Source organism: Uloborus diversus, chromosome 8, assembly GCF_026930045.1.
Source record: "Uloborus diversus isolate 005 chromosome 8, Udiv.v.3.1, whole genome shotgun sequence".
In the NCBI taxonomy this organism is placed as follows: domain Eukaryota; kingdom Metazoa; phylum Arthropoda; class Arachnida; order Araneae; family Uloboridae; genus Uloborus; species Uloborus diversus.
The window spans coordinates 142,483,150-142,506,721 of NC_072738.1; the positions used below are offsets into that span (position 1 = coordinate 142,483,150).

The 23,572-nt window shown below is 31.5% G+C and overlaps 1 protein-coding gene across 1 annotated transcript in view; it reads right to left on the reverse strand.

Moving 5' to 3' along the window:
* The window catches only part of LOC129227471 (uncharacterized), a 60,698-nt gene that overhangs the window by 24,565 nt on the left and 12,561 nt on the right, over positions 1–23,572 (reverse strand). The window contains exons 3-5 of the mRNA XM_054862039.1: positions 20,553–20,690; positions 17,639–17,732; positions 15,621–15,739 (exon numbers count right to left, since the gene is read on the reverse strand). Coding sequence (XP_054718014.1) covers positions 15,621–15,739; positions 17,639–17,732; positions 20,553–20,690 — 351 coding nt within the window. The remainder of the gene's footprint in view (positions 1–15,620; positions 15,740–17,638; positions 17,733–20,552; positions 20,691–23,572) is intronic.

A 23,572-nucleotide genomic window follows, 5' to 3' on the forward strand; every position in this document is an offset into this window, starting at 1 on the left:
AATTATAAACTGATAATTTGATTTCAAACTTTTTTCAGGCATATTACTAACTTCTAAAATAATATTTAAACTGAAAATTATTGATATAAAAATCATGCAATGGAAAAACTGAAGCAAATATGAGGCAGTGAGAAACAAAGGGGCGTAAGTGCCGAAATTAAAAATTTCAGAGATAATCAGGGCAAATGGTAAGAGAACCTATCTTCTATTTTTGGACAAGAGATAGCACAAGTAGTCTAGGTAGATGCTGCTATACAGCATGAATAAGAAAAAAAATTTCAATGAAAGCCTACCTCGGTTCTAAACTTGCAACGCATTTCACTCAAAACTTTAAAATGCCTACCTACATCCCTTTGCATCTCACAGCCTCATATATGTTACACAGAATATTAATTTAATGCAAAACATAAGCACGAAAGCTTTGTAAAGGGCTCAATCTTTTAAGAGATCACCTGCCTGTAAAGGAGCTATTTCTCTTTCCTGAACGTTTCAAAAATCAGCAAAAGTATCTAATACTTTCAGATAAATATTACTAAAGAGATTAGCAATTATTTCAAGGAACCATAATGAATTATACTGACTTCACACAAAAAACTCTAGATTGACTAGTACCAGCCTGGTTGAGCAGAAAACGTATTGCTAATCTCAATTCTGGGCAGGGGTGAAGTGGGGCCGGAAAAAGCCACAACGCCGTTTGGGTATTTTTTTTACTGGGCAGAACACCAGCCTGGCATACCATTCTGCCTGGGTTTAATTCCAGCCAGTCAAAGACCCATTGCCTTCATTAATGCTGCCTGGGGAACACTAAATATGCTCGTGGTCAAAGTCCTCCAAGTGAACCGATACCTCTGGGGGGTGCTGGATCAGGGATTGCTCCGCTTCTGATCTGGATTATAAAATCAGAGCTGTCTTCAGGGTCCCATCGAACTGGTTAAACCACGAATAGTGGTAGGTACGGGGAACCTTGGAGTGAAAAGCCTGGCAGACCATTTCATGGCATAGATAGTCGAGCCTCGTTAATGTGAAATTCATAGAAATATGCCGCATATTACCCACCTTGTATTAAAATCATTGTCGTGGACCAGAAGCTTGTAAAATTTTAAAATTGTTCTAGATACATGGGAAATAAAAGAAAATTACAAACCAAAAATTGTTATCATTTCTAGATGCTTATTTTCTTTAAAGCTAAGTTTGTATCTGTTTTTAAGAAACTAATGCTTGAGTGTTTGTCTCCAAATCTGCAATGTAATGACAAATCGTGATTTTTGCTTTGTAAGTTGAACAAGCCAACATGCCACACGGATTAGTTTCACGGGCCGAATGTGGCCCACAACCCGTAGGTTGGGCATCACTGCGATAAACTAAGTAACTGTCAATTCAAGGAACCAAACTAGTATTTCGTGTTAACAAGGTTTGACTGTATTTTTATTTCATTTGAAAATCTCAATTTCTCTTCAAAACATACTGACATTACTCAGTTCAGATCTCAAATCTTCCGAAAATGGTCACTTCTAAAGACTTTTTCAAATTATAAGTAATTATTTGAAAAATTAATGCATGCAGAAGAAGAGAGATCACATGTAGCTACTTATCAAATGTTAGGTTTTTTTCATTTCAATATTATTTAGTATCCAATAAATAATGCATGATTTTTTGATGTATCAAATGTTAAAAGTATCGGCAATGTATAGAAATTTTACCTATTTACATTGAAAAGGATTCAATTCTTTTTCCTGAGAATCTCTCGATTCCCCTTACAGTTTGTTGAATAGAGCACATTGGTGGTTTAATTTATATCCCTCATCCATTCTTGCTTTATGGTAAGAAAATTTTTTTAGCATTACAACACTGATAATGGACTCAGTGTTGTAATGCAAAAGTTTCCTTTGAATTTCAAGAACATTTCAGGATACAAGTATTTGTGTAAGGAAATTCAGGGCGTGTTTTTCAAGTAAGGTCCGTTTTGTTTCAGACATCAGTAGTTTCACGCGCGTACCGCAACGAACGCATGCATCGTGTATTGGCATGCCTCAGGAACAACTATGTTCATTTTCAGCTCTGTAGCTAACCTGTACAGTTCTGTTCCACACTTTCATAATGTTTAAGACTATCAACTGGCTCGCCGCATGTGAGGTTCGCTCAGTGATATTTTTTTTGTTAGCAAGGAACCTGTCTGCTGCAGAAATTTGTTCAAAAGATTTCATATCACTGAAGCCATCAAATGGTGTGTAATCAAAGAAGGGTGACCAGAGCACTCCTCATCATGGACGTTGTCACATCCATCTTTGAATTCTTTTACCTGTTTGAGCACTATGCTTTCACTCATAACAGTATCATCGCACACTTTGCAAATCTGTCAATGAATTTTTGCAACAGACAGGTTCCTTGCTGAAAAAAAGCGTATCACTGAGAGAACCTCACATGAGGCGGGCAAGTTGATAGTTTAAACATTATGAAAGCATAGAACAGAACCGTACAGGTTAGCTACATAGCTGAAAATGAACATAGTTGTTCTCAAGGCATACCGGAACACAACGCATGTGTTCGTTGTGGTATGTGTGCGAACTACTGGTGTCTAAAACAAAACAGACCTCACTCACTTAAAAAACACCCCTTGTAGTTTAAAAATTAATATGACATAATAAATTTACCAAACATACCTTTACTAAGTCTATTTATTTCTTTTATTATAATTATTTATCAAATCGCCATTTAACTAAAGAATCTGATTTAAAAATCATTGTTATTTAATAAATCCAGGGACAGTGTTTTCAAACCAAGAAAAATTGTACTCTGACAAAAGATATATGAAAGCAAAAAGTAAATAAACGGAACATTCCTAACAGAATCTGATGCTAAGTCGAAAGACTTGCAGGTATTAAAACCTTTTTCAAACATATTTTTGTTTTATACAGTAAAATTCTGCTACATTGAATACCAATACATTGAAACTTCCGTTTCAACAAAATAAATTTTCAGTCCCGATCGAATTTCCATACATTACTTGAATTCCGTTGCAACGAACAAAATTTGCGTTCCCTTGAAGTTCATTGCAACAGGATTTCACTGTACATGGATATTTTTCTCATATCATATAATGTAAATATAACTTGACAGTTTTAAAAAAGGTTGTCCTTTTGCCTTTTTTTTCTGGCTAAGCAAAGCCATAAGGTTATTGTTTGTTTATTTATTCTGTTCCTGAGCTTTTTGGGGCATTGCAAATTGTATTTTGTTTACTGCTTTTTACAGTTGCAGGACTCAAATTTTATACAGTAATCTTATTTCAACTCGATGTGCATAACAACACACAAGTGTAAGAAATTTCCTGGTCATTATCACCAAAGGGCATCTATGCAGCAAACAAGCATGTAGTCGGTGAAAAGTGACAATTACAAATGAATATGGAATTATTCCTGGTAAGAATAATTCCAAAAACTGATAAAAATGTAAGTGATCACTATCTAATCATTAAAGTCAAAATTTACTGCCCAACATTTTCAAATACCCATTGTAACATTTTCATGCCTAAGAGCTCCTAAAAGCAGTATAGCTTGTGGCTACATAAGTTGATTATTTCATCACCTATTATCGTTTCGTGAAAAATTATTAAATTGAATTTTTCAAACTATTTTTAATGTGTAACATTATTGAACTAAAATAAATTATAAATGTTTTGTGTATGCCAATACAGTTTTTGCTTTTCTTTTAGCCTACTTTACTGCATAAGTTTTTAACAAGAAGCATGACAGTTTAATCATGTTTAGCGTGTTCTAACAATACTGCCAAAACTAAAAGTTTTAAATAAATGTACAAAAATAAAGAGTTGGAAAAGAGAATCTTGAGACAGGAAATTAAGTCTGTAGGTCAGTCTGTCTGCATTCCTCCCCTGAGTCAAACAAAAGAGGCTTTTTCTTTTTTCATTTATAAGATCTTAGCCAAGACAATTCATTCCACTATACCATCTTTCAATCTGAATGTTCAAGTTTGAACAGCTCAATAAAAAGAAAGTATTAAGGTGTAAGGAAAAGTTTAAAAGTATGTATAAATCTCAAACTGCTTCAACAGAAATCTATGGAAAATAAACTTTCTGCATATTACATGTAGAAAAATATATGTTTTGACTTTGTTTTTTCTAAGACATTTCTGAGCAGTTCAAAACAACTGAACATTAGCATCAACAAGGAAAATTTGATTTGTACATAAATCATTTAATAGAAAGTAGATTTGATTTTTTAAAAAGAGGTACAATGAAACCTGTATTAGTTGACCACTCGCGGTGTACTACTTTAGTCGGCGGTCAACAAAAAAAGCGGTCAACTTAGACAGGTGGTCAACTTTACAGGTTTTACTGTATTGAGAAAAGTTTTTGAAATGGTATTTTTTTTGAACATTTCATAAAACAGAAAATTAGTTCCCACAAGAAAGTTTGAAGAGTGTATAAATCTTGAACTAAAAGACAGATTTAAATTATATAAATTGTATAACAAAAAGTTTTTAACATAGAATATTTCAATCAGAATAACTTTTGAAGGTTTAACATGGGGTTCCAAGTAAATTTCACTGAAAGTCGCTGACATTGTCTAGCTGACACTGAATTTAGAATTACACTTTTGACACAACATTTCGTACGATATTGTTAAGTGCATTTCTAAGTCTATTAATTTCCAGATCATTTTTTGTCATTCCTAATTATAGAAGCGGTCTTTTTCAGTACTCAAAAAACTAGATAAAAACAGCAACTGATAGTATGAGACATACCATATCATAGGGTTTTGAGCTCATTTTGGAATTGAGCCTGTGATAATTAGTTAGCTGTGTTTTAGAAATACAGTCTACTCTCGATATCTCGACTTTGCTTAACTCGAATTTCCTCTTATGTCAAAGTTTTCGGATGGTCCCAAAGTTGTGAAATGTTCTACAATGGATTTTTTTTGGGGGGGAGGGAGGTTAGCTCAAAGTTCACTCCCCTTATCTCGAAGTCTCAGACAGCCATCTCTTAACATTCATTGTACTGATTCTTAGTAACGAAACCAACTTCTTCAACCCCTTGAGAGAGGGCTAAACTAGTTAGTGACCCACCAGTTGAACTCAGGACCAGAATATCTTTTCTGTGTGGTCCTGAGTTGAACTCCTCACTTGAAGAAGCTTCGCTGATCTCAGATTTTTAGCACTCCCAGCGTTTAGTGAGTGGTTGCATGCTCAAAGTCTTGAAAAATGAGTAAGAGAAAGCTAAAAACTTTAACTATTGAAAAAAAAATCAATTTAATTAAAGATGTAGAGAGTAATCCTACCGTTAAGAAAAAGGACACGGCCTGAATTGAAATTTCTGAACACAATAGTTTGCCAACAAATGCAGATGTTGGTAACGCAATATCAATTATTCATTGTTCGATTGAAAGTCTGGGAAATACAGTGGGACCTCCATATATCGAATTTCCACATATCGAAATTTTCTATATATCAAAAATTCTAGCACGTTTCCACGTTCATTACATAGAAAAATTGTTTCTATGTATCGAAAAAATCTCAATACATTGAAATTTTTCTCGAGACATTCCACTTTATAATGTTTTTCTCATGAAAAATGAAAGCTAGGGGAGAAAATTACGTTCACTGAAGGTTGCTTAGAATCTCATACGGAATCTGGGGCTAAGAAATGTGTAGATAGCTCGTTGTTCCATTCTGGAGTTCTTAAATTCCGTCAAGTTCATTTCAAATCTTATTTGTGACCAGTAACACTGTAAAATCAGTTTCAAGTTATCCCTTTTATTTGTTGATTATCATTTTTAATCTTTTTAGCTTCAGTAAAAATCATTCAAGTTAAGTAGATTGTGGTTTTTTCTTTTTCTCTCGATTACATTGTCAAAACGAAAATACCCAAATGTTGCGGATCAAGTTGAATTGCCGAAGAATGAAGATGTGTGAAGGCCCAAAAGTGTAATTTCTGTTAATTTTTTAATCCTTAACTTTTTAATCTGATGCTCGTATAAATTAGAAATTGGGTTTCATACACAAAAATCAGCTTTAATTTTAATGTTTTAGGAGATTTTTATGATAAAAACAGATTGTTTCTATGTATCAAAATTTCTATATATTGAATTTTTTTCCGACAATTTGCTACTTCGATATATGGAGGTCCGACTGTATTCCAAAGGATATATTCAATGCCATATCTAAAATTAATACTTCATACATAGGAGAAATATTAACTCAAAAAAAAAAAAAAAAACAAGCAAGCATACAGCAATATTTAGTAAATTTGAAGTAAGAAATATGATTTTTCATTAGTAATACTATCTCTGCTTATGTACTTTAAGTTTTACAACTAATATCACTTTTGTATTTTTTAGAGAAGATAATACAAGTTTTCTCTCCTATATGAGTTTTTGTGGGCTTTTTTGTTTAATTACTGTTACAATTGTCTCAAAAGGGAAGTAAATATGATTAGATCTCCGTGAGAGTGCCTTCAGAGATAAATTCTGATTTGTGCAAAAGGTTCCAGTAACTTCATTCAAGAGAGTTCTCAACAGCTTGTTATATATATATATATATAAGAACTATGTTTCAAATTTGTTTCTGAAGAAACAACTTTATACCGTCCCCATGTCAATCTCATTTAAAAAATCCCACAGCCATTGACAGTAGAAATTTCCAAAAATATAATTCACGAGAGTTTGAAAAAAGGAATTTGATATTTTGATACTAACAGTGCTGGGTTACAGGTTTGGGGCCTCGTAGCGGGACATTTCTGGGAGTCCCTTAAGAAGAACAGTGCACTGTTAAATATTTTTCATATGCCCTTTTGAATTTCATTCAAGGCCAATATGTTGGTGGGGCCCCTTGCAATTGCGACATAGTAAATCCGCCACTGCTAATAGCCTCCTTTTCACATAAAGAGGTATATTTTGTTTTCACAAAAATGTTCTATTGTGAAAAAGGTATATAGCGTGGGACTAAAATTTTGGAATCCCGAAATTTGAAGAAACAAAACCCAAAACTTTTCCCTTGATTTAACAAAAATTTTTTTTTTCTTTTTTTCCCCTCAATATTCAATTTTTAAAATTGTTAGCATTCAGTTGTAACTTGTTGATGCTTTTGAAAATACATCTTATTTTTACATTTTTTTTATGCCATGAGTAATGCTCAATATTAGCCTTCTGCTCTAATTGCGCAGTAATCTTCAAGCATCCGCTTTCAATTTATGCTATTTCTCTCACTTCTATACAGTACAAGCATATTGAGTAAAGATACAAAACTACTTCACAGTAAAAATATGATTTATTTACAGTGTCGATTGGCATGTTGTGTGCTGGATAATAATAAAAAGCAACATCCGAGGATCACAGGCCAATGTCAACTATCTCAGACTTTTTTTTTCCTTCTTTAGCCTACTGAAGCATGCTTTCAATGAGATAAAGAAAAAATTGAAATGCAGCTAACATTGGCAAAATTTAGGAAAAAACATGCCAAATAGCACACTATTTTTCGAGTTGGCATCTAAAATCCGGAAAGGTCATGTTCCCGAGCATTTCAGATTCACCCCTCTAAACCTTAATGTGCCGGAAATCCAGTCATGAGGATATCCTGCAGACATCCAGGAGTAAAAGCGTTAAAATCATCAATCATCACCCATCGCAGGCGGCATTGAGCTACCAAAGCTGCAGGTGGCGAACAGGGTTTGGCGAGTGAAACAAGCAGACAGCAAAACCAACTTGTTAAGTATTATGCATAGGAACTGACAGTATTCGTTAAAGCAGGACTGACAAGCTTGTTCCCGTTCAATCTGCAAGACCTCTATATTCCCAACCATTAGTCCTAGATCAATATTTCCAACTGCGAAAATGGTCAAAATAAGGTGCAGAGTTAAGTTCTTGAAAGTTTAAAGCGAATCAGAAAATTAGTTTAAAACACAAAATTAACTTTTGATATGAATCCTGTGTCCTCTAACTTATATTTAGGGAAATAATCTCCATTGACAAACAAGTCCAACACAAAAAATTTTAAATGTTTTCGACCAAAACTCAAGGAGATACTCGAGTTAAGGGACTGTGCAAAAGATGAAATTAGAAATCATTTCCTTTTCAGAGGAATGACAGGTTGTCGAAGTAAAAAAACAAAATATTTACATTTTTCATTCCTATTAAAAAGTGTAAATGTTATGCTATGATATGTAAAAACACACTACAAAAGTTATACAATTTGAAACACCACACTCAATGCACACATAACTTTCAAGACTTTGTTTTCAGCAGCTATATTTTATCCCAAAAGATATTACTGCTGCCAGTGTAAAGTAGTGTACATTACAAAATGTTGAGTTTCATATCTCTGTGAATATTGGTTGCACTAATGTCAAAGTTATATTTGAATTCATGCTTTTGATTCTCCTTAATTCAGCATAGGAGATTTAGGGGCTATATAAAAAGTTAGATTTCATATCAAAAATATTACTATTTTCTTCCTCTTCACACTTTTCATACCTTAACTTTGCAACTGATTTTGATCATTTTTGCAATTGGAAGTATGTATCTAAGTCTTATGGTTGCAAAAATAGAGGTCTTTTAGGTTAAATGGGGACATGCAGTACATTTAAGGGAAGGTTTAACTACTTTTCTTTATTCTTATCCTATGTACAAGAGATTATATTAAGAATTTCGTAAATGCCAAAGCAGTTCGGGTGAGCAAAGAGATCTTTGTAAAAATACATCTAAATGGTTAAACATGGTTGGAATTCTAACTACTACTTTCAGTTCAGTTAAAGTTTTTATTCCTACTGATCTTGATTTTAGACAAGTTTTTCGTGTTCTCAGGATTTACTTTGATTATGATTCAGCTTCCATTCCATATTTACTTCCAAGTTTGCATTTTTTTTTTAACTTGCTAGTTAATTGCTTATTAAACTGGCAAATTATATGAAGAAAATTTTTCAAAGTTTTTCTTCTTTTTTTTTCTGTTATTTAACTACTTGAAATTTTTTACTTATTTCTTTTTATACTTTTATTTAAGTTCATAAAAAATAATTTTGTATGAACGCTTTTATTTGTTTTTAGCCTCATGTTTGGTTTTAAGGCTTTCTGAAAAGTTTTATATGCATTTCTGGGCAAGTTTTGTAAGTGACTTTGAATCCTATTTCTTGAATTTCATGCTATATTTCAATTTATCTTTGTTCATTTTAAGTGAAGCTTAGTTTTGCTCTCCCCCCTCCCCTTTGTGCTCTTCTTTCTGTTGTACTGTATTTTGAACTCTCTCTCTCTCTCCCTTCTAATTAATCATAATAATTAAATTATTTTTCACTACCAAATCAACATGTCATCTGAATATGTAATAGGCTTTTTTTTTTTGCAATGTTTCTGATTAGTCAATCAACTCTGCTAAATTTTCGACTATCGACTGGCTCTTTTAAGCTGCTAAATTTCTATTCATTCTGGAATTTCTGGCTTTAATCTTTTGCTTTTTCATGCTTCACAGTGACAACTGCTCCAAGTTTTCTGGAGGAAAGAAAGATTTCTTGTCACACAGCAAGATCTGTTTGCAATAAATATATTTAATAATTCTGTGCATTTCTAGCAATGTTTTCCCACATGAAAGTAAAGATTTACACCTTATTTCCCTAACATTTAAAATGCTTTTTAGAAATTAAAATAAATTTTCTTCAAAAATTATTCTCCAAAACGATTGATGGGTTAAAATAAATTAACAGTTGACTCTAAAGTTAACATACCCTATTAATGAATAGTAATTAGTGTAAAAGTAAAGTAATTTCATGCTTATAGCATGATAAAACTAAGTCGGTTCGAACCACAAACATGCATCTCCAGAAGCTTCAGTCAAGTTCTAGAGCTAAGTTATGTTACTCTCTATGGTTGGCTTCAAAATTCACAATGCGCTAAACTTGTTGTTAAAATCAACTTTAAAATCAGAATACCATCACCAGTGTTGTTACTCAAATCTGAGAAATAAATATTCCTTCTAATTCCTTGTTCAATTTATAAACAATAATAATTCAATCACTAAAATTTGTTAAGACCTATTTATATCTTTTAATCAAATATTTCTTCCAGATGCATATAAAAATAATATATTTTGTTTTGGGGAATTTTGAAAACTCAAAATCATTGGTATTCTTTCGATATTTTTGAATAAAGCCTCCAAAAAAATAGAAGAAAAAAATCGAAATTTGAACCTCTTGAAAATTGGTTTTTATTTAGATTCCTCCATTAAAATTTAAAATACTATTAAAGTTAAACATCTAACCCTTTAGACTTAGACTAAATACAACTCTTTCGAACTTGCGAAGACCTCCTCCTTGTTGATTATAATATATCCTAATTTGTTTTATTTATGTGTTTTCTAGTAAACACTTAGATCATCAAAATGTTTCACTTTATTTTTACCTAACTCAGAAGCCCATATTCAGAAGGGGATGGCAGACTCTTGCCAAAATTTCTTAGTTTGTCCCCTTGAAAAGACTGAGAAAAAGACTCCTGTTTAAAGAAGATTCCAAACATTTTCATGAAACTATAGGATGGTTGCTTTCTTTGTCTGTGTGAGTCAGGGCCGGATTTGGAAGTGTGGAGGCCCCGGGGCAACAAAGGAGGGGAGGCCCCCTAATCAGGGTTCGAAAAGATCATCATATTTTCGAAAATATCCGATACTTTGACATATATCCAAACATTTTGATAGATATGTATATATCCGATATTTTCGACGCGTGAAAGTTAGGATAGTTTGAAAATTTTATTGTGGGAGCCCCTTTGTTGTGGAGGTCCCGGGGCAGTAGCCCCGCCTGCCCTCCCCTAAATCCCGCCCTGGTGTGAGTGACAATTTTGTCACATTACTAAAAATACTTTAACCAGAAAATAATTTTGACTCCGAAATGCATCATCAATGATCAATGGCATATATTTTTTCAGTACAAAACCTATTTTCAGTGAAAGAATTTTTCTAATTCAGCCTTTACTAATTCTTTTAATACTTTCATTAAAATTAACAATCTATTCTCACCCTTGGCAGGTATTCAATTCTTTTACGAAGGAAAGTCCTTAAGATGAAAAAATAAAAAAATTAAAAAAAAAAATTACCATTATAATCCACTTGGAAACAATTTTATTTTTTTACATAATCTCCAACAATGTTGAGGCACTAGTCCAGCGTTTTATCAAATCCAGCTTTATAAAATTCTTTGGACTGCTGCCTCATCCACATTAGGACTTCACATTGTCAGTTGTCTTAATGTGGGTGAGACAACAATACAAAAAGTTTTATGCAGCAGAAAATGGGGCTATGGTAAAATGATCGGATAAAAGCATCAACATTGCTGAAGATGATGTGGGAGGAAAAAATTACTTCCAAGTGATATCACCATGGTAAACTTTTTTTTTTCTTTGTTACCTTTTGCCACTTACTTAATGATTTACGGTCTTACTTAACATGCTTTTTTAAAGTGTGGATGAGTGCTTTTGATATTATTTTACTCATCAGTATGAGTGTCCTCAAATAACCATGTTCTGAAAAAATAGTATTCAAGTGCCAATCATTTGTCCATCAATAGAAATGCAAAAATAAAGAGGAACATAGGTTTTTTTGTTTGTTAACAGGGGCAATGGTAGGGGGGAGATAAATGGGCCCGGGCTCCATTTCGAAAAAAAATTTGAACTTCTTGTAAATAAGAATTTTAATCACAAACTTTCATTTGAGAAAGTCTCAGATAATTTGGCGTGGGCTCCTCCTGAAATAAATGTTTATATAACCTACTGAACAGTAGTGCCTCAGAAAGGGAGACAAATAATATGGTATGGAAAACCTAGTCAATAATTAATTCTGCTAGAAGAGAGTGTCAAACATCCTAAGGTGTGATTTGATCAGAATGGACAAAAAGATGCCTTTTATTTGTATAAAATTGCTTTACCATGTCGTAAATGTCACTATTGCAAGGGGACCAACTGACCATGGGGGCCTCGAAGAGGATTTCAAAATTGCGAAAGATTTATGTAGCGAATTATTATGTTTGAGAAAGAATTATGTAAAGCTTGCTTTACATAATTCTTTCGCAATGTTAATTCTGAGATTGACAAAGGGACCCCCAAAAATGCATTGTGATGGGCATCCAAATCTATAAATACGCTTTTGGTTCTATGCCAGGAAAATCCTCTTGGTTGAAAAAAGTTATAAAAGCAGATCTATCTCAAATTCTGCTAGAGCAGAGGTTGACAACATATGGCACATCATCTTATACAAGTGGCACACAAAAACTTGTTAAAAAAATTTTTAAAAAATTTTAACTTCATAAACTTTTAAACACAGATTTTGAAAACATGTCTTTAGCATAAGAATATTTTTCTGCATGCTGATAGTTTTTTTTTTTTTCTTTTTTTTTTTTTTGTACATGTTCAACAAAGACTCAGTGATTTTGATCTTATCTGTTGTCATTTTGCCTATTTTTTCATAAATAAAATTTTTGCAATGTGTTTTAGCACTTATTTTGAGGACTTCCTGCCAACAAAGGATTTGAAATCATTCTCAAGGTTGACATTTATGCCTTGAAATGTTTAATAAATTCAACATGTCATGGCACACAGTCAAGTCTTGCCAATTTGAGATGTTAACAGAATGTAAACAAAGCCCAATGCAAACAAACTAAATTGTGGTTACAGTCAACTTCTCAACAACCCTTCTGATCTTTTTTTTTTCTCAGTAATTAATGTTACTCAAGTAATTTCAAAGTGCTTTTTAAATATATTTAATTTTTTTAGTTTGTCAATTTTATTTTAATTAACAAATAAAGCAATTTTTTCATGTTAAAATTGCAGCACTATGTTAAATTAAGACTAACTGTTAAAATCATGCATATGTTAAGGTCAACAAAGTTATTTGAAAAATAACTTTTTTCAAATAAAATTACTCAAAAAACTGATATGGCTGGTGTCCAAAAAAAAAAAAAACAGATGGAACAGAAAAAAGGAAACATGTTTCTAGCATGGGTAATAAAAAAATATTGTATGCTGGTTCTTCTGTCAATTTTTTAGCAAATGAGTTTGGTTGTGGGGAAAGAAAGAACTACAGGATGCAAACTGAAGTTATTGAAACAAACCTTAAAAAGTAAAAAATAATAATGAGAAAAACCTACAATGTTTCATGCAGAACATAAAATGCAATTTTGGACAACATATTAAACTTAAAAATCCTTTTTAAAACTAAAGATTTTAAAACTAATGTAATAATTACAATATGAAACAAAAAACTTTTCTCTATTGTCCTCAAAGTCTATGGTCCCAATCAGTGAAGATTAGAGACTACTGTATGTATAGCAAAAATAGCATGCAAATGATGCAGCATTGCAAAGAGAGAGAACAAAAATGGAGCTATGCAACAAAAGTTGCAAAATGGCGTTTTCTGTAAACACACAACTCCATTTTCTTGGGATTTGAAAATACATGAATGCATGAATGCATTTGGAAGAAAATGTAATTATCCAATAAAAGTTCCCAAACTGGGTATTTCTAATGTCACATGCAACCATTTCCTGGCAACTCACTATAAAATACATATTTATCCTTTTCATTACAAATTCATGCCTTATCAGTTAAAAGTTCAAAATTAAAAAATAGAAACAAATTGTTTAAGTTTATGTTTAGTGCAGTGGAACAAATCAATGTGATTTTTATAGCAAAATGTGAAAAAATGGGACAGTGAAACAAACAGACAGAATTCCAACTATTGAATTTCAAAACATGTGGGCATTTTTAGAAGAATTTATTACATATTTTTCAAATTATGTTTTTCCTACTATGTACAAAAAAGTGACAAATAAACATTTTAACAATTTCCATTCATTCATAATTTTTGTCATGTCATGAACAATTGGTTTATTTTTTGGCAGGGTTGGATTTTTTCTAAGACAGTGGAAGAAACAGGAAAAAAAACTGAAGAAATGGCAGGAGTCGGACAACCAACACGAACCAAAGCCATTGTAAAAAATTTAAATAGATTAAATTCGCATAAATAAATTTGCATAATAACTGCATCGAATGCGAAGATGGATAACATCCTTAACATTATAAAAAAATTGGGGGGGGGGGGATAAACTACTACTTTTACTACAGCATTTACAGAAAATATTTTTCAGTTTCTTCTCTAAAAAAAACCAAATAATTGTTATAAAAATATATATATTATAATGCTATTATATTGATAATTTACGCTAAAAATTTTGTCCTTAAAAAAAAAATACATATATTTAATCTTGCATTTGCATTGGAATACTAATTTTAAAGTACTATTGTTCTAAAAGTTTAGAATATTTTTCTACCTTATATCAGTATCACCTTATAATGAAGCATGTGTTTTAAGGATAGTAAATGATTTTTAACGAGAAAATATTCTTCATTTTTATAATGAAGTCTTTTTAGTAAACTGGTAAATAACTATGAAAATGTAAAGTTTTTTTAGCAGCAGTCGAGACTTTCACTGTCATCAATACTATCTAGAATTTCGTTCCTCCAACTTTTTTGATCTGCAGACCGGCAGTTGCTTTTGGAAAAAAAAAAAAAAAGTAGGCTGGTGATGTTTTATCCCCCTTATTTGTTCTTTCTTTCATTTTTATGCAAAAAAAACTTGCATTTGTTGACCGTTAACAACATGTGATTTTTTTTAACCGACTGATTGATCTTTTTTTTCTTTTTTCTTCCTTTTGCAAATAAACAAAAAAAAAAAAAAAAACTTTGGACTCTGCGTCCATCAAACATTTTGCAAACGACTTAGGCTTTTTTCTCTTAATAATTAGTTAATAAATAAATAAATAAACTTGACTGGGTATTAATAACTGTTATAAAACATATTTAAATTTAGAAATATAACTAGTAATTATAATAATATACATAAATAATAATATTTCTGAAAAATCATATAAAAGTATGAAAAGTAATTACAAAATTGGAGTTAAAGATGTCATATAGGATATTATTATTGTTGTTATTATGGTGTTTTATTTATTTTTTTGAGTGAGAGAAATTTTTTTAATGCTGAAAAGCAAAAATCTCTGAGGACCAGTCAAGTTTTTCAGTAAGCTGGTACCAGTCCGCCGGACCACCGGTTCAGAACCGCTGATCTAGAACCTCTACTTTTTTTTAAATGAGTTAATTGTCACACACTGTATACTGCTTAATTTGAAGTTAATAGTAGTATAATTTAAGTTAATGACTAATTTATTATGCATGTGTGTAATCAGTGATGGATCTTTAATTTTACTGAGGCGAGGCAAAACCTTAAAACAGCCGCCCTTATCCGTCTTCCTTCAACTCTTTATTTCGAGTTTCAACAAAATACAGAACTAGAGGGAATTTCCCACAACCCTAAAGTTTATGCACAGGCATCTCCCCCCCTCCTTTGGAACTGGAGTTTATGTTTGTAGGTCTAACTAAGAGTACTTAAAATTCCCTGAAAATTATATTTACTTTATCATATATAATTGCAACTTGTATGGAGAATTTTTAAAACAAGTTTCTTCCATTTCCTTTATTTAAATTAAACTTATTTCTTCTGGCCGATTTTTTTCGTGGTTTCTTCCGCGGTTTTTTGCGCTTAGGAAGAAACTTGCCCACCCCATTCATTGGCATACCAACCTTATATTTCAGAAAGTGATCATGGCTCTTTACATGCTTTTCAGCAAAATTGGCATCTGGAAAAGTTTTATGACATAAGGAGCAGTAAAATCCAGAAACAGGAACTAAGAATTCAACTCCTAGAAAATATAAATTAAACAATAGTAAATTTTACGCAAGTTAACAGATTAAAAAAAAAAAACATGCGCAGAAACAAAATATTAATTTCAATATAAGTTGGAACAGAAAAATATTAACATTTTCAGCCAGTAAATTTGAAGGGAACATCTGCTCAAAAAAAAAAAAAAAACTATTACTTAAACTCTTATACAAAAACCTAAAAATTCACTAGTAGAATTTGATTCTCATATTGGATGCAAAGAGATCACATTTTTTTTTTAAAGTGAAGACAACAAAAGTATAAAGACGGCTAATAAAATAATTAATTACTGTAAAATAATTTTAGAAGGGCATTTTAGCAGGTCTACATGAAGAATATTGTTAATAATCCGCGACATACTTACCGAAAATTTGGTGTAAAGAGAACCAAATCGGAGCGAGGAGATAAAAGCATAACAGATAATACGGAACTTCCGGTTTTAACAGACGGAAAAATATGGCAATTGCGGTGTATAACCAAAACAAAATTACTCGTTAGCATAAAAAACTCAAAACCTATGCAATTTTCTCCTAAAATAATGTTAAAACAGGTGGCTAAAAAGTTTAAGGTCATGCCCTGAATGGCAATAATTTTAAAACTGATAAGCTTACCTGAAGCAATCGCATTTAACACCCACCCCTAGCTATGGTTTTTCACTTCTAAGTTCAATTCCCTGATATGCTATTATTTCTATTTTTTGTTTTAATCATGAACAGAGAGGAAAGTCAAGTCTTTCGTTGAAGTTTTGCAGTGCAGGAGAGCAGTGCCTTTTTGGAGAAACCTATCACAACAACATCGCTGCAAGTCATTTTGATTCGGCAATGATAAAAAAAAGAAGCAAAATTATAAAACAAAACAACGGACTTCAGTTGCTAATTTCTTTTAAAGCAAACTAACATCAATAACAAGTCCTATATTTGCCAGTATTAGTGATTTATCGCTTGAGCAAGTACCAAAGAAGCCAACACATTTTTTTTTTGCAAAATAAGCAGTTATGTGTACGAGCTGATCCCCCTAATCTTAACTTCAAAAAAGGTTCCAAAAATTATTGGCTGAAACACGAAAATATGCGTTATTTTGATTTCAGATTAGCTCTTTCAATAAATAATTTGTGAAAGGTCCGTTTTGGTTGATCCGATCTTTATGACCAGGGTTCGGCAACGGACCCAAATATCCTCAAGCCAGACTCAATATGTTTTTTTTAATTTTTCCCACTTTATTTCGTATTTTGATAAAAATTTATCAGTTGTTCACCTTTTACTTTTTTTTTTCTTAAAATCCAGTTTTAGGGTATTTGCCCAGACCTAGTCTAAATATAACCAAAAAATATTAACGAATCACTGGGTATTTACCCGATCCACATCACTGATTGGAACTCTTAGTAATAAAATTTCTTCCACTTTTAATCAATGTTCAAAATAAGGACTTGACTTTTCCTGATGAAATTGACATTATTTCCCGTGCGACTAACATCCACTGCACTAAGACAAGCCTTCTTTATCTTTAAAACAAGACGCTCGCACAAGGGGACAGAGAACATGATCAAATGCTTGCCTTGCATAAAATAAAGTTTTAGTGATTCCCATTTTAAAATTGAAGAGTATAGTTTTGAAGCTGGTTTAGGATGTCTCAGCAAGAACATGGTGGAACAATTTTTGAAAAACCAATGATTTCGAAAAACTCTTGGATGACTTGACATCTAAAAGGTCACATCCTACATTGGTAAAGATATTCTTTAAAACCCTGAAACACGTAGTTGTTAAATTTTCTTTTAACTGCATAAATGTATTTTCTTTACTTCTTAAAAAACAAAAGTCTGAAACATCACAAAAGTATTGAGACATTATACTGAAAATAATATAATATATAATGAACTTACCTTTCACTGATTCTAACTTTGCATCTTTTAATTGGTCAGGATTAGGAGATTCTTTTTCTTTGGAATGCCAAGGTTTTTTCATAAAATCAAAACACTTAAGAGGTAGAAAAGTACAAATTAAAATTAATTGGAATACAAATCAGTAATACTCAAAATACAACAGTTCAATACAGTGAAGAATGATTTGAGGCTGGCTATTTTACTTTTTTTAGGTAACTGGAAAATAGAAAAAAAAACAGCAAAAATAGATGGAATAAAAAATGTATTCTGATTTTAATGCAACAGCGCTGCGGTTCAGAATCCTGTAGTGAGTTCAGATTAATTATATATTCTCGAAAATTTGGATTAAAATCAACTCAACAGAAAAAAAGTCATCCAAAAACGACAAAACCTACAGTAGGAACAAACCCATGCTGATCACGTTTCTAGCACGGCACTCTAACTACTTGAGCCATACACCCCCTTCTTGTGGTGCGCTGTGCATTCAAGAAGTATTTTATAGAAACAGAATTAACCATTTTTACTAAAAGCCACCACAAATGGGAGTTTTCTGCTTTTTTTTTTTTTTTTTTTTTGCGGGAAGCGATGAAAAAATAATCTTTAAAAGGATGCCTTTCATATGAGCGAATGAGAAGCAAAGGGGTGTAAGTGGACAGCCTCACGATTTTCGTTAAATGCACTAAAGTGGTTTCCTTTTTCCTAGGTAAGCTTCGTTGAAAAGTTTTTCTAAAAAGTGCTGTATAGCACCCCCCCCCCCTGCCAAAGACACAGGAGAAATTAACCTACCAATTTGTACCGGTTATCTCCAATTTTTAAATTTTGGCGCTTACATCCCTTTGCTTCTCACTGCCTCATAAGAAGCTTGATGACTTATTAGCAAAGTTTCTGGAGTATCACAAAAAAAAAAACACCTTCGAGAAATAATGTATGTATGATGTAATTGTATAATTGATAGCTCTCAAATTACTGCTGTTTTCATAACATAGCAAAATAGTATTCACTCATTTGCACAGGTTTAAGTTGGGAGTTGGAATATTTTTGGGGAACATTTTTGCAAAACTATAACAAAAGTAGCCCAACTCAAATCAGTATCAATTATCCTTCCCTATTATACGAAACAGAGGTATAAACATTCTCAACTTATCAGTGCCCCACTATACAATAATTAGCAGACCCCGACAGAAAAAAAAATTAAAGATGCTATCCCAACAATCTCATTAGAAATTTTAATGCTAAATTTAATTTTTACAAAAATCTTAACTCACTGCTATATGACTTCAACTTTATACTTGAAGTCAATGGATTATTATGTGACCTCATAAATCTAACTTTGCATCAAATTTTTATTCACTTTTATGTTTTGAGCTACAAGAAACTAATAATGACTATGCTAAGTCATATTTGCTACTTCCCAAATTAGTTTATGAGAATATTTTTATTTATTTTTATCATTATTCCTACTAAATGAAGAAAGCTACTATGATTTGTGAGTTATACACATCATAGAAGCTTCAAATACAATGCAAAACATCAGTTGAACTCTTAAAATTTTAACAGAACCTTACATCTTGCACCCTCAACATAATCAATGGGTGCCTCCTCAGTTTCGCGGACACGAAATTTCCATCCGCCCAGTTTTTCAGTTTCAATCATACCTTTGATATTATTTAAGGTGGGAGGAAATTTTAAATGTCGGCAAAACAGGGGGCAAACCAATCAATGTAGTCCACTCCAGTGGTGTTCCCATAGGGTATACTCACATAGGGTATATACCCATAGGGTATATGCTGTATACCATCAAACATTTTTTAGACATATAGCGTATACCCTCAAGCTTCATAAATTTTCAGATTATGACATACTATGATATGATCACATACAAATTGTGCATAATGGATTATGGGGAGTATATTTTCAGAAAAATGGATGGGAACATCACTGGTCCACTCTCTCAAAAAGTTTGTGCATCACTGATTTGAACAATATTTAAAATATACTTATAGCACAGTTAATGTGACAATGGAAAATTGCTGAAAACCTTGCTTGCAACTCTTGTAAGGTTACGTTTTTCAATCATGAACAATATGATTAATATTTTTAAGGGGGGAAAACCAGTTTCAGAGGCCGGAATTTTAGTGTTTATCGTAACTTTTTTTAACAAGGATGGAATAATCAAAATTTGTTCAAACTTGGAGGATATTTTATTCATGTTTTGAAGTACACTTTGTAATTTTTCCAAGTCATTTCTGTCAGAAATAGTGGAGTTAGAAACTGCTGTCCATGGATGGTCACCATCAAAGCTTGATGCTCAAGGTCATAACGGAAGTCATAACTTTTATCTGTAATGATTACATTTTTTTCGTTAACATATTTTTCAAGAATATGAACCTAAATTTCATCAAAAGGTTGAGAACTGCATGCTTTTGAGGTGATTGATCACAATGTCATGCGTTTCTACCTTTTTTTCTTTTTCCCCTTTTTGCATTAAAAAAAAAGATTTTTAATAATAATATAATCCCAGAGTTAGGTTTATTTAGATTGTAATTCAATAAAGCATATTCACACAAATTTTCATAACCATTGGTCAACAATTTTTTAAGATAGAATGCTCACCAGTTGAAAAAAAGACGTTACAAGAAAAATGTTTGAAAAAAAAGTAGCGAAAACAAGCATAGGAATTAATTGGATTTTGCAATGAAATTTTGGCAACATGTTCTTGAACAGTGCTATTAACATTTTATGACATAAAAAGAGTGGAATTTTAGTCCTGTCTTCACTGGTTTCCTTCCTTAAATGACATTTACACTGCTTGAACATTTCGAGAGAGAAAAAAGGATCAGAAAAAAATGATCTCCGTCACTTATGTTGAATCAAAAAAGTACTAGTCATTTGAGAATAAAACAAAAATATTTACCGGAGGATGACCAGGAATATGAAAGTGCTGCAACAACATTGGAATAGTTGCAAAGGCTTTATTGCAATGTTGACACCAATGATTTCCGGAATCAAAGAAATTGTATACCACAGATGATTCCGGTTCCGACTCCGTAGTCTAAATTTACAAGAAAAAATAAATTACATCAAATAGTAGAAATGAAAGTAAACATAATGTACATTTTACATGAATTGTATGTTCATATTAAGTACTTTTAATACATTGCAACAAAATTTTTTGGGTAATTAGATTAGAATATAGTGATACATTGAATTGTAACAAAAAAATTTGAACAAGTAATTGAAACAAAACTTTTATCAGACTTCACGTGTAACTTAAAACACCTGATCTAGAGAAAGAAATTACCTGGCTGGAAAGAGTTCAAAAGAGATCAACAAGGGTAGTGGAAGTGTGGACTTTTTGATTTAAACTTAAACTACTTAATATGAACTATGTACACTCTACAGAAAAAGAGTCGAAAAAGTTGTGATTTAGTAGCTTGACATTTAAATAAAAAAGGTCTTTATCTGTATTTATTGTAAATGTACACTTAGCAGTGATCATCGACACATTTTTGATTTTAATTTTTAAAAAAAGTTTAAATGCTTACAGTAAAATTATTTTCAGGGTATTTGCTACATTTCAAGTTTTGAAATCCATAACTTTCCCCGACTTTTGCTTGTAACTTTCCATGACTCACGGGATGCAATTTTTCCAGAATTAAACATTGATTTTTCACAAGAATATCAAAATTTGTGAAGTCTGAAATAACAACGTCAAAAAGCAAATTACAGACAATCTGCAATTCGTGCTTTTTGACATTGTTTTTTCTGACTTCACTTTTCAGTACAAGGGTATTTGTTTAGCTTATCTAAATTTGTGCTTTGTGAAAATTAAATTGCAACCATCTGATCTATGCTTTGGTTGTATGTTTATAAAAATTCAAATTAAAGTGAACTAGCTCCAGCTACTATTATAACTAAAATACAATTTATTATGCAACAATGACTAGTGATAGATGCGAAATAATTGAAATTTAAATTTGATGATTTTGCTACCATTTAAAAATCTAAAATTTCTGGAAAAAATTTTTGGATTCCAGTAAATCATACAAAAAAAATTTTATGTAAGAATTTGCATGAAAACATATTTATTATTGTTTCTCAGAAGAATATGATGTGACACACAATAATTTTTCAATCACTAAAAATACCAAAAAAAAGTTCTAGTTGCAAAATGATTTTTCAAAATAAAATAAGCTTCAAACATGCAGCAAAAATGATGTGAAACTACTGGTGAACTGCAAAGCATTTAAGCTTGATTTTTTTTTCTCTCTCTCTTTTGCATTTTTTAAAATAAATATTTTATTTTGAAAACAATTAATGAATTTAAAACTTATTATTCTTTATAAAGTTAGTAGTTTTCTAAAAACATCTGACAAGCAATAAATTAGTAAATACTAAAATTATGTTTACAAGAAATTAAATGAACAAATAATCAGAAAAAAAATAAATATTAAATTAAAGAACTTAATAGTTAACTTTCCAGACATTACCAGACATACTACCGTCAAAGTTTTAGGATAGGCTACAAATATCAAAAAAATTCCCAGTTGAAAATTCCCTGATTTCTGTATTTTATTGATACCCTAAACGTCCTGAATTAATTCTTTAGACCTCAAGTCAATTTTCTAAAACGTTCATTAACTTAAGACACTGCTGAAAATTAATGATGATTTTTATGCTTCTCTTGTATCAACTTGGATGCAAATGACTTAAAATTTTTAGACTCGAATAAGAGTGGAAAAATTAGACATATACCCTCAAAATAAGTCCCCAACTACAAAATTAGACAAATAGGGGTGGTAAAAATAATGCTCAACACAAAATTATAAACGTCCAAACAGTGGAATAACATTGTAAACATAAATGAGCAAGTATTATACCAGAGGATGCAATCGGATTTCGAATTATAAGAAGAATCAGGACTAAAGGGTAAAAGTGTAAAAAATGGCTAACGTAAATTTTGCACTTAATTTGTAGAATTGATAAATATGCATGGTCTTGAACCCAAAATCCATGACCAGAAGTCAGTTTTCATGACTTTTGAGCATTTTTGGCTGAAAATCATGACTTTCCATGACCATTTTCGATCAAAGTCGAAATCCATGACTTTCAATACTCGAGAACACCCTGAATTTTCATTAAAATTAAAATTTTTTTATCTAAATTTCATCCATAACAACATTTGACTTTGTACAAAACAAAATTTCTCTAAACTATGGATTAATTAAATCTTTTAGAAAATCATTCCAATTAAATTGATGAAAATCAAAATATTTTTGTGAAGGTTGTCATTTTCGTGAAAGTGCCTTTCACCGAAAATGGAGACTCGGTGAAAATGCAATTTTTTATAAATGAAATAGTTAAATAAAAGCTGTGATTCTTTTTGGTAGGAATATATGTGAGGTTTTCAACTGATAGATACTGAACTGGGATTTGTATTTTAATGAAAGTGTATTTTCTTCAAAGGGGAGAGGGGGGGGTCTTTTCATTTGTTGTAACTACAACAATCATTTCATTTAAATTTCTTTTGGATAATTAGTAATTTTTATTTTGTTATAACTGCACTAAGTATTTCAATTAAATTCTTTATTCTTTTGGTAGGGAGATTTTCACTCGATTCTGATTTTTTGATTCAAGATTGGTTGTTGTCGTTACTTTGCCCAATGCCTGACGTTTGTCAAAAGCAACTGTCTTTGTGATTAATAGATATGTAGTCACATGATCCTTTGATGTGTAGCCAACAAAATTTCTTTGCTCTACTTAAACATTATCTGCTATTTTTCATGAATAAATTTATTTTTATTGATTTGTTTTGTTTCATTTATTATTAATATTTTTAGACTATGAATCTCAACTTAGTGATATTTTTATATATATATATATTCATTGTTTTTTTTTTTTTTTTTGTTTTATTTTTATCTGCAACATATCTAG